We start from the raw sequence: 12,513 nt of genomic DNA on the forward strand, positions 1-12,513 counted from the left end.
AAGGAACTCCTCCTGTATTTAGTTATTCACTTATATGCGAAGAGACTCATAGATTCTTATTTTATTTTATGGGTTACAATCATTACTTACATTTTGTATATTTATGCTCCAATGTTTTGAATGGAGCTCTAATGAGGTAAAGATAAATGATGGATATAAACCAGCTGCTCTTTTCTCTCCTCCTTAGCGGAGCATATTAGCTAATTTTTGCAGTTCTTTTCAGGTATTAGGGTAATCCAGCAGAAGCGCCGTGGTCTCAATGGGTAGGTGCCAGTTCTGCCTCAATGACTCATTGAAGTGGAGCTGAAGGAGCGCCAGTCCCTTTCTCCTTGGAAGCCTGGAGTGTTTTATTGTTCTTCACTGTGCACAGAATGCCAGTGACTCTAAAGCTGGGGGGAAAAAAGACTCTTAATGAGTTTCAGCATTTTAATGTACTGCAGGTTCCCAATTGTATGAATTTAAGAAGCTTAGCAATTCGGTATCTTCTGAATAATAGCATTTATTTTATACTCTAAATACTCCCAGGGAAGTCTGAAAAACATTGTAGCTTCTTTGGTATAATAGCTTTCTTTGCTGGGCTAATTGACTTGAACAGTGGAATTGCTCCTTAAAAAAAAAGTCACACAGTTTTGATTAATGAGCCCAGTAATAAAGCATTAATCGTTTTAGCTCATGAATGATAGGAACAGTATTCTCTTCCCCCCACATCCTATTCCTAGATTCTCTTGCTGACATAGTGGCCATGTTTTAGGATCTCATCATCAGTTTAACCTGCCCGTCTCCACATAACTTAATAGAATGTCTACTAAGTTTGCACCTATGAGGAACTCAATGGTGCAGAATCTAAATAGCAATCATTATTTTTTATTTATGAACATGACTTACTTGTAGTTAATAGCTATCCCTTTTGAAATGCCATAAAATTATTTCTATAATTTAGTAATAAGTATAAAATGAGTTACTGAGCTTCCCCTATGTACCTGGAACTCTACTAAATTTTTAGTGTATTGTATCATTGATTTCTCACAGTAACACTCTGAGGTTATTAGTAGTATTATGTCCACTTTAAAGTTCAGGAAATTTGGTGAGAAATGTTAATAACTAGTTAATGTCAAAGAACTAATTGGTTAATGTCAGAGCCACCATGTTACTATCTGATTATATATTATTCCTACTCAATATTTTCTCGAGGTTTATGAATAAAATTATTTTTGTTGAGATTAAAATATATAAATAGGTTAGCTCAAACTGAAATTTCTAGTTGTCTTAGGACTTAACTTATTCCAGGGTTGTTTTTTTTATATTTCAAGAATTAATTTTCATGTTTATTATGTAGCTAAGACACCATTTAGGAATAATTTAGATGGTCTCATCACCATTTTGAGGAAAATAGAATTTCAGGTGATAGACTTTTAGAGAATCTTCAAGGCAAATGTCTACATTCTTAACTATACTAATGTATTGACTGAGGTGAAATGGCTCTTTATTAGTGAAATGTAGTTGTAAATTATCCACTAGACTCAACTCTCTATGGTAGGCAAGAATCATCGTCCTATCATGTTTGTAACCTCAGGATTTAGCTCAGTGGCTGACATAGACTGGAACATTAAATTTTGAGTGAGTGAATAAATAAATGGTCAATAGCAATGATGTGAAAAATAAGTGGATGATCCATTTAGTAAAGTGCCTGGACTCAAAATATGCAAATCAACAAATGACTTGGACTCATATTAGTGTTGTGACCCTAAGTGCCTCCAATTTTTCAAGCATGCCAGTCTACTGAAGTTTCCTAGAGATAGAAGGCAGGGGGAAAATGAGATGTATGCATTCCTTTTTCATTGACCTTCTAGGCCGTCTTGGTAAAATCGTTTAGCTCAGTGGAGGCACATTAAGAATAAGACTTACCTCTTTCCACGTATGAGTTTTGAGAAGTTTATAATTGATATATGTGTCACATAAAAGCTGACAGTGGTGATGGAAGTTTCTCTTTTAAGAGGCAAATTGGTTTGTCTCATTTAAACACCTTGGACTCACGGTTGCAGCTTCGCTTTGCTATTTCTCTGCCAGGATCACAATGTTAATACAAGAAATGGACACGTGACAGTAGCACCTAGTAAGCTTCCTCTCCCGACCTGCCCCCTGCATTCTTGCATTGATAAATTGGTTTTCATCATGGACTATGCACACACACACAAACACATGCATGCACATTTTCTCCAAACTGATGTTAAGGATCATAAGCCACCAAATGTTTGGTAGCCTGTTTTGGCTCTTTTGGAAAGACTGTAATTAAATAAACCGAGGGTATGCCATCTTTCAGTTAGACAAACAGCATTCAAATGTACAGCCAGATTCTTAAAAAGTGTTTCCTCTTCCTCTATCACCTGTGAAATGTACATGTCCTTAAAAAGTCAGTTTCTTGTGAAATTGATATTGGACAATTTTTAAATAAAAGTGGATTCAAGCAAAAACTCCATGCAACAGTAACATTTTGTACACAAAGCTGTGATTTTTAACTTTATATTATTTATTTCTATTTCTATTATTGCCCAGCCAGCCTTATAAGTAAGACTTAACTTTGGGTCTTCTTTTGCTAATTCATTCCCTCAGTATGATTAAGTGATTTCCAGTCTCAGAAAGGTAAATTGTGCTGTCAAGTAGATTTACACATTGAACATCTGTATGAATCCATCCAATGGCAGCTCCTTCACCTTGACCTGTCAGAAAAAGTTGTGAGCCAGTTATTAAATACACTTCACCTATTTTGAAATCTCAGGCCTCTGACTGAAATAGATTGGAATTTGAATTCTAGTTGGATTTCTTAATAGCTGTGCGCCCTTGGGCAATTGCATAGCTTTCTCACGTGTAAAATGAGGACATTAACTGTATCTACCTCAAGAATTATGTTAAGGAATAAAACCACAATAAATTTAAATAACTTTTAATCATCGTGCTTAGCACATAGTTAGCATAAAATAAATATGAGTTGATATTTTACTATAAAATGGTAATGGTATGAATCTTATCTAACAACAAACAATTTATGTGACTTAATAATGTTAATCTTACGTAGCAATAATTATTTTCCTATAAATATGTCTCATGAAATATTTGAGATGTACTTACACTAAAAAACTTGTTTTTTATTTACAGGAAATTTATATTTAACAGGGTGTCCTGTATTTTGTCAGGGTGCTCTAATTTCATGGGACATAGTGTTTGCCACATGAGCTCCCTTGTATAATTCCATGGATCACCATTTGTGCTGTGTTCTGGGGGTGTCATTGACATAGAATACAATGAAAATGGTTGCCCTTTAGTGGAACTATATGTCCCTAATACCTTTTAACATCTCAGTGACACGTTTCTTTATATACCAAATACAAAAATGCTTTGTATCTGTTCGATATTGATATGTTATGATTCTTCCAGATGGTTTTAGTAGGGTTCCATAATAAAGTTGTGGTTATACTCACGTCAATTTCATAACTCCAGCTATCGGATGGAGGATCATGGTCATTACCAACAAATCATGTGACACCTTTGCATCCCAGAGTTCACAGCAGGCTCATAAAAGAGAGACTCCTGGAGGGTCACTTCAGAGAAGTGAACCAGATGCTGAGAAAATGCGGCGTGATTTCTTTACAATATTGAGTAGTTCTCTATAGTTTTGTTTCCTGTTCTCAGTTTTGACTGTCAGGACCCTGCGTACAACACCAGATGTATTTGTGATACAGCAATATATTACAATAAAACTATAGAGAGATCTCAATATTGTAAAATGTTAATTTAGCATTTTCTCACAGGGCACACCATCACGTCAGGGCTGATAGCTGGTGATACTGAGTTCGAGTTCATGAGGTGCATGTGGAGGGAGAAGTCAAGGAAAGCCAGGAATCCAATCTGGCCACCTATCCCAGGACCACAGGTAATGCCAATTCAGTTATAAAGACCCCAGAGGCCCATTCAGTCATTCACTGCTCACCTAAACTCGAGGCTGCTCGATTGATGTAGAAGAGCTCACAGCAGCCTTAAAGAACAGCACAAAGAACGAGTGGTTCAGGTTGTACTGAGCACTCAGCATCGTTCCATAGTCAGGTCACTGCTGAGTTTATTATTCAGAATTAAACCCCTCCAACTGAATTTGGGGATGTGAACTCCAACCTCCAATGCTATGCTTACATTAAATTTGAAATAATGAAATGTTTCTTTTTCAAATATGTGTTCCTTAGAAAAATCGTTCTTATTGGTGTTTATTTCAAGAAAATTACTCTTATTGGTGCCTTGGGAGGAAAACCTAGTAGTCAGCCTCCTAACTCTAGCGCCATGTGAAACTAGGGTAGGAGACATCACCCTGTCTTTTAGTGGAGCAAGAAGGCAATTGAAAACATAGGGCAGCCCCCTTCACTGCTTAGCAAACAGAACAGAGCACACAGTTATTCGGCACCATTTAGGGACAAGGATAAGGGCCTACTTCTTGGCAGTCCTTTACTTTTTCCTTTGCTCTTTAACGCATTAGCTTGGAGGTGTGCTCCCAGAGCACCTATCTTAGGAGAAGACTGTGCACCCCTTTCCCTGCTCAACGGCCATGACTGTGTGGCGAGGGAATGCAGAAGTCCTCGTGTGGAGGTCAGAGCTGAGCCTGCGTCTTACTTTTTCATAGTAATACAGATTTGGCAGAATTAACCCATTGTATTAGATAGGGTTCTCTAGAGAAATAAAACCATGCATATGTATGTGTCTGCGTGTGAATTTTTTTAAAAAATATGGAATCTGCTCATATACTTATGAGGGCTGTCAAGTCCCAAGATCTGCAGTGAGAAGGCTGGAGAGCCAGGAGAAGCCATGACATAGTTCCAGTGTGAAGGCCAGCAGGCTTGAGACCCGGGAAGAACCAATGTTCCCGTTGGAGTCTGAAGGCAGGGACAAAGCAGTGTCCCAGCTTAGAGGCCAGCAGGCAGGAAGATTCTTTCTTAACTCAGGGGAGGATCAGTCTTTTTTTCTATTCAGGTCTTCAACTGATTGGATGGGGCCCGCCCACATTAGGGAGGGCAATCTGATTTACTCAGTCTACTGATTCACATGTTAAACTCATCCAGAAACATCCGCACAGATTCATCCAGAATAATGTTTGACCCAATATCTGGGCATCCTGTGTCCCACTCAAATTGGCACATGGAATTAACAATCACACACTTATGATACTGAAGCAAATCTGGCCAGAATGGCAGGCTTCTTCCAGGTCTCAGCTAGAGGTGCTGTAACTCCTATAGCCATGCTGCAAACACGCTGAGAATTCTCCAAGAGGGTGAGGACATCTTTTTACAAAGTTGGTGTTAAACTACTTCTAAAACCTCAGATGCCTTTCAGCTTGTTAATAATACAGGAGGCTCTGACTCTGCTTCTTTTTTCAGGCTAAGAGAAAACATTTAATTTTTATTATTAATATTTTTTAATTGCTACAACATTTAAAATAGATTGTGTCATTAAGAACAATTGCTCCTTTGTCTTGCCATGGATTTTTTTTTTTCTTTCTACAGGTAAAATCCAATGAAAAAGCAATATTTATAGGCAGTATCCAGATGGTGTAGTGTGGTAGAAAGAGTATTAGATCAAGAGTAAAAAATATATATCATTTATAATGTCGTTTATTTACTTACTAGCCATGTGACCTTGGTAACCTTCTTAAGATATCAGAAGCAGCTTTCTCATGTGTAGAATGGAAATAATAACTCTTGCCCTATCTACTTCATAAGTAATTATAAGGGGCTACATGAAATAAAATAACCCTGAAACAAGTTGAATACTATAAAACTCTCCCTATGTAAAGTAATAATAGTATTATCTTCAGTCTGTATGAATACCTGTGTTTTTAAAGTGTTACAGTCACATGTTCACTTTAAGGTTGTTTCAGACTTCCTCAGGGTATTTTCTGGATGTTTTATCACAACTGCTGAAGATAATTCATCTTATAATGGCTCTGTCCACCTAAACAGTTAAAAAATGACTATAAATTGGTTACACACAATTTTGTGATTAAAAAAGGACTTGAGAGTATAAAAATAAGCAAAAACTAACAACTTAGTATTATATGATGATGGGAAAAATAGGCATATAGTTCCCTAAAAGAGTGTTACTTCAAGTTTGGTTCACCAAATGATATATTCCCACAATGAAATAAGCACAAAAATTTAGAGTAAGCATTCAAAACCTTTTATAACAATTTCACACTAACATGACGTTTAATCCAAATGTAATTTGGGTCCATTGAATGTATAATAAAAATTAAAATTTGCATTTTTCATATATTTTAATTTTACTTTATTAATATTTCTGTTGTATTTTGCACAAATATTGGTCTGTGACAGATTGTAAATAAAGTGGGTCTCTAAGCCAGGTAGCTTGGGAAACGTTTTAAAATCTCTTAATGCCAATAACTACTTCCTGAGTACTTAATGTAGTTTTGTCAAACGTGTGTTAGTAGATTATCTTGAAATCCTATTCTGTTAACCACCTTTTTTGGAATCATGTATATTTAATAACCATAATGCATACCCCCAAACACAGCCCCAGACATAACCTTTGACCTAGATATGGGCAACAATTTTTTATCCTTCATTTGTATCCATTTGCTTAGCTACCTTGGAATGTTTGAAATTCTAAAGTTGTTTTAAAGTGTTAAAAAGCAAATGAGTGCTAATAAATCTTATTTTAGCAGTTTGCATACACAAAAAAATCCAAGAAAAGTGAAGTCATTTCCGGAAAAGAACTTTACATATTCTTGAGTGAAATGACTTGTGTCTGTTCTCATTAACAATGGAGATGGTATTTTTCTAACTTTTTCACCATCTTTTGAGAAAACTAAGTAATAAATCAAGAAATTTCAGTACAGATGAAAATTATGTGGAAATAGCCTAAAATGGGGAAATTATGGTATCAATTACTTATGGGGTCAATTAAATGTAATAGATGTATAAATTGCAGTCATAATACTTTTACAAACGAGTATATGCTGTAAAGTATTCATTCGGTGACTATCTAGGAGATGCTGGCTAGGAACTCTTTTTATTATTTTTCCATAGCCTTAGCTCTGTAACTAAAGCCAATTGATGAATAAGCCCGAGTGACTAAAACATAGACTTCAAAGATATTTCTTTCTGTCTGTATTAATATTCCTTTGAATCACAAAATGCTGTCTACTGGTCATTGGATTTTATGAGCAGAGGCAGTGCCACGAATTGGTAAGAACATTGGACCAGGTATAAAGGACGTGAGTTCTATTTCTCATGTGTTACTAATTAGCTGGACAACCTTGAGCAAATCATACCCACTCCTCTAGCTTGTGTTTCGTTCTCTCTGTGAAATGATCAGATTGGTTAAAATGCCCTCATAGACCCATTCTGGAGCTAAATGATCATAAACATTTAAGGTAAAAATATTTTTTAAAAGTTCTTTAAGATTGCAGTGATCACTGAAAAGTTCAGAGGAAAGTGCTCTTTGGTACATGGTGCCAAAGAATCTTTTAAGTCAGCATCTATTTATATACACCCGATACATAAATAAAATTGAAAGTAAAAATATGAATGTATGTATTATTCAAAAGTTCCTTCTATGCAGAAATTAAGATCTATGCTCAAGTCAACAAATATATTCAAGATGAATACTGCATTTCAAAGGACAGAATTTCTTAACAAATAACACTGTCCAACACCATATTCTTTCTGTGAATACAAATTAAGGAATGACACTGTCCAATGCCTTATTGTCTCTCTAAACACAAATTAATGAGTTGGCCTTACCGTTTGAATTTGGATTCAGAACATAGCTTTCCGGGCGATCCCTTATGTACCAGGTTCTGCATGTTTATTGCACACCATTTGCTGCAGTGCATTCTACACTTGGGGAATTTAGAAATGGATTTTAATCAGGACAAATTGGTGCACTTCTGCCTACAGAAAATGAAAAGATCCGTACAGTACTCTGTATAGTGTTGTTGGTTGCTTATGATTATTTAGCCTGATCAAGGACACAGGAGAGCAAAATGTTGGGCAAATTTCATTCTATTCATGGCACCACCACATGTTGCAGCCTGCTCTTCTGGAAGCTCTGGGTTAAGGCAGGAATTCCCAAGTTGTGGGACATGTATCTGTCTCTCATGGAAACTTGAGTTGATATAAGTGTGTAGGGTCCAAAAATCAGATCGTAAGAAAGTGTTTTTTTTTTATTTCTTTCTCAAGTATTATTTTTCCCAGGAAAATAAAGAATCTGGTGCTCATGTGCTTCTGACACATCTTTTAATTACAAATCTCATTTGTTACTGAGAAGGAGTCAATCACTGGGGTCAAAATCTTCTGCAAACAAATATCATGGACATGATTTAATAACATTGATTTGTTCCCTATTTTTACAGTAATCTATGCAAAGTTATGGTACCGACATCAACTTATATTTTGAAATAAATTTATTTATACCCAAAGGTATGTTGAGATTAAAAAAACTTTTTATGTAAATAAAATAATATCACGTCACTAGCAGAATGTTCTAAAATGATATGCAAATGAATGAAGCTTGGGAAACATTGGGCTAGTGGAAAGTACACTGAGTGGCAGATAGGAAACTTGGTTGCTAAATCTGCTTCTAACTTTGTCACTAATTATTGGATTGTCCTGGGAAATAATGATGAATCTCTCATGCTTCTATTTCCTCATAGCCCAATTAATATAATGATAGTTGCCCAGCTACCGTTGGAGTAACATGGTGAAGATTAAAAATAAATGCTGGGTAGTGAAGTCTGTAAGTTGTATGTGCATGAGGTTCATTATTATGTATCTGAAACACCACTTTTAAAAATATATATATTTTTATTGATTTCAGAGAGGAAGGGAGAGGTAGAGAGAGAAATATCAACGATGGGAGAGAATCATTGATCGGCTGCCTCCTGCATGCTCCCTACTGAGAATTGAGCCAGCAACCTGGGCATGTGCCTTGACTAAATTCTTTCAAACCCTGGACTCTTTAGTCCCCAGGCTGACGCTCTATCCACTGAGAAAAACAGGCTAGGACAGTGGTCGGCAAACTCATTAGTCAACAGAGCCAAATATCAACAGTACAACGATTGAAATTTCTTTTGAGAGCCAATTTTTTTAACTTAAACTATATAGGTAGGTACATTGTTATTAACTTAATTAGGGTACTCCTAAGGCTTAGGAAGAGCCACACTCAAGGCGCGAAAGAGCCGCATGTGGCTCGCGAGCCGCAGTTTGCTGACCACGGGGCTAGGACTAAAACACCACTTTTTCTTTTCTTTTTTTTTTTCACCATCCCAGCCAAAAAATCCCACAAAAACCAAACCATGGTCATTATAATTTAGGAAAGGAGGGAAGGATAATATTATCTCTGTTTTCTTTCTATGATCATACCACTTAGTGTGTGTGTGTGTGTGTGTGGACAGAGAGAGAGAGAAAGAGATTATAGTTGAATATTGTCTACATTTATACTGTTGCTAAATACTGAAGTTGTACTGTCTTTTTCTGATTGATTATATGTTTATTTTTACTATTTTCCGTGGTGATAAATAAATATTTGAAAACTAACCTATGTTTAAAAATGAACCTATGCCCAGCTGGTGTGGTTCAGTTGTTGACTTATGAACCAGGAGGTCACAGTTAGGACTGTGGGCCTGATCCCTCTTAGGGGATGTCGGGGAGGCAGTCGATCCATGATTCTCTCTCATCATTGATGTTTCTCTCTCTCTCTCCCTCTCCCTTCCTCTCTGAAATCAATAAAAATAAAAGATGAACCTAATAATAGATCTTATTAATATTAAAGCTTACTAAAAATATTATGGACTATCTGAATATTTAGAGCTGTTTTAAAAATAGTGGATTTTAGTTTCATACCAGAATTGTTACTTGACCTTAAATAATATTTGGAATCTTGCTTATTGTGTTTTTCCTTGTGATTAAAACATTAAATTTTATACAATATCAAATTCTCTGCAACATATGATACCAAGTTTTAACAAAAGATATTTTACTGTTATGTAATGTCATTTTCTATAGACTTCAGAATTTCTCTTTTATTATTTAATCTCACTTATTCTTGAAGTTAAGGTTGTTGTTTTAGTTAAAATATAATGGTTCAATGAAATAACATATATTTTAATGTTAATAACTAATTATGTCAGGTTATTTTGAGACATACATACAACTAAGTTCCAATTTATTAATTCATTATGTGAAAGAGAACATTCATGTACATAGAAATAATGCTAACAGTTGTTTGGTTCCCCATTCTATTAAGCAAAACTTATTTAAACACTATTGTTGCTGGATTCGAAAATGATGGGCATCACAATTCATTTGCATATAAATATTCATGGATGGTCTAGGGCAGCGATTCCCAAACTTGAGTAGTCATCACAATCACCTGAAAGACTTTTCAAAATGCAGACTACTTGGCTCACCCTCAAGTTTCTGATTTAGTAGTTCTGGGTGGGGCCTGAGATTTGGCACTTTTGGCAATTCCTGCATAGATGCTGAAGCTGATAATGCTACTCTGTGACCATGCGTTTATCCTCATTGGTCTGGTGCAAGGAGTAGAGCAGGACAGTGAAGCTCAAGAACTTAAGCGATACCCCCAGATTTCAGCCCTGGCTTTCATACTTACTAGCTTTGTAACTTGGACAAGGTAGGGATCAGTTTTGTCATACTAACAATTGCCTGGCCGGTGTTGCTCAGTGGTTGGGCGTTGACCCATGAATGAGGAGGTCACGATTTGATTCCCCCATCAAGGCACAGACCAGAGTTGTGGGCTTGATCCCCAGTGTGGGGCATGCACGAGGAAGCCAGTCAATGATTCTCTCTCATCATAGATGCTTCTCTCTCTTTCCCTTCCTCTCTGAAATCAATGAAAATATATTTTTAAAATAGTAATATTATATATATATATATATATATATAGAGAGAGAGAGAGAGAGAGAGAGAGAGAATATTGAATGAAATAATGCATATTATAAGAGTTTAAAACAATGCCTAAAATATTATAAGAACTTGGTAAATGCAACTAGAAGTGATGGTAATTAGAGTGGTAACAGTAAAAGTAATAGTTAATAGTAATAAAAAAGAATTTACTTATTTACCTTAGTTCAATTGCAATAAAAGTTCATTAGTCTTTTTTAAGGAAGGCTGGACAGAAAGGTTGCTTTTCATTGATGATATTGTTTCTATAACGGCGGTTCTCAACCTGTGGGTCGTGACCCCTTTGGGGGTTGAACAGCCCTTTCACAGGTGTCGCCTAAATACATCCTGCATATCAGATATTTACATTACAATTCATAACAGTAGCAAAATTACAGTTATGAAGTAGCAACGAAAATAATTTTATGGTTGGGGGTCACCACAACATGAGGAACGGTATTAAAGGGTCGCAGCATTAGGAAGGTTGAGAACCACTGTTCTATAGAAAACATTCTGGCAAGAAAGGAATTCAGTGAAGAAAAGCAATTAATTCCCTTAGTGAAAGAAATTTCAAGACCATGCTGAAGTAGAGTCCAGTTTACCGTTTAATCAAAAGTTTATCCATTTGTGCAGTCATTTTCTCAATATTTAGAACTTACTGCATTTGTTTCTTTCCTTCCTTAGCAACAAGAGCAAGACCCAACAAACCTATACATCTCAAATCTCCCCATTTCCATGGATGAGCAGGAACTTGAGAATATGCTGAAACCCTTTGGACACGTCATTTCTACAAGAATACTAAGAGATGCTAACGGAGTCAGCCGAGGCGTTGGCTTTGCCAGGTAAAACAATTGCTTTGTATATTATTTATCTTTGCTCCTCATTTCCTCTTAATTCCAGGGCCTTTCTAGCACTAGGGCCCAAAGCAATAGAAATTTTAAAAGCAGTTTATCAAACTCATTCTATGTATTTTTGCTTCAAGACAGAGAATCCCAGTGTAATTATAAATAGGTTGTGCTTTCTAAAATATGTACATCGAATGTTTATATGTGTCTGGAGTCATAATGATATGCATACTGAGTTCCCAAGCATCTCTATGGCTAAAGTTCAACAAAATCAGATGCTGCCAATTTCTGTTGGGGATAATAAATGCCCAGTACCCCAAAGCTAAGGAGCCATGTGGTGAACGAAGCATCCAGATGGTTTTGCATTGATTTCCAAAGAATGAGATGATAGCGTTTCTCAGTCAGCAGAAGAAAGAAGAGAAGAAAGATACAGAGAAATAGGACTTGTTGGGAAGTCAGGGAACACAAAACTGTAAGAGGAGGTCAAGAGGGCATTTGCACTTCAGAGGCCCTGGCTGTGTATTCTTTGATGTTTTACACAGAAACAAAAAGGCAGATTGCATTTTTGTCATTGTCTTAAAGAAAGACTAGTTTTTACTTAACTTTAAGGGAATGTTCATAAAAGAGGGTCTTAGCCAGGAACAGAATTAAGATGGTTGTACCTGCTGTGCTTTCATGAAAAACAAAGCTAAAGAAACCACAGAGAAGAA

General features: G+C 36.2%; 1 protein-coding gene across 11 annotated transcripts in view; it reads left to right on the forward strand.

The window, feature by feature from the left end:
- Positions 1–12,513, forward strand: part of RBMS3 (RNA binding motif single stranded interacting protein 3) — a 623,837-nt gene that overhangs the window by 372,772 nt on the left and 238,552 nt on the right. For all 11 annotated transcript variants that reach the window (XM_036332820.1, XM_036332827.1, XM_036332828.1 and 8 more), the window contains exon 5: positions 11,643–11,800. In XM_036332820.1, the coding sequence (XP_036188713.1) occupies positions 11,643–11,800 (158 nt within the window). The remainder of the gene's footprint in view (positions 1–11,642; positions 11,801–12,513) is intronic.

The sequence above is a fragment of the Myotis myotis genome, unplaced genomic scaffold (genome assembly GCF_014108235.1).
Source record: "Myotis myotis isolate mMyoMyo1 unplaced genomic scaffold, mMyoMyo1.p scaffold_m19_p_13, whole genome shotgun sequence".
NCBI lineage: Eukaryota > Metazoa > Chordata > Mammalia > Chiroptera > Vespertilionidae > Myotis > Myotis myotis.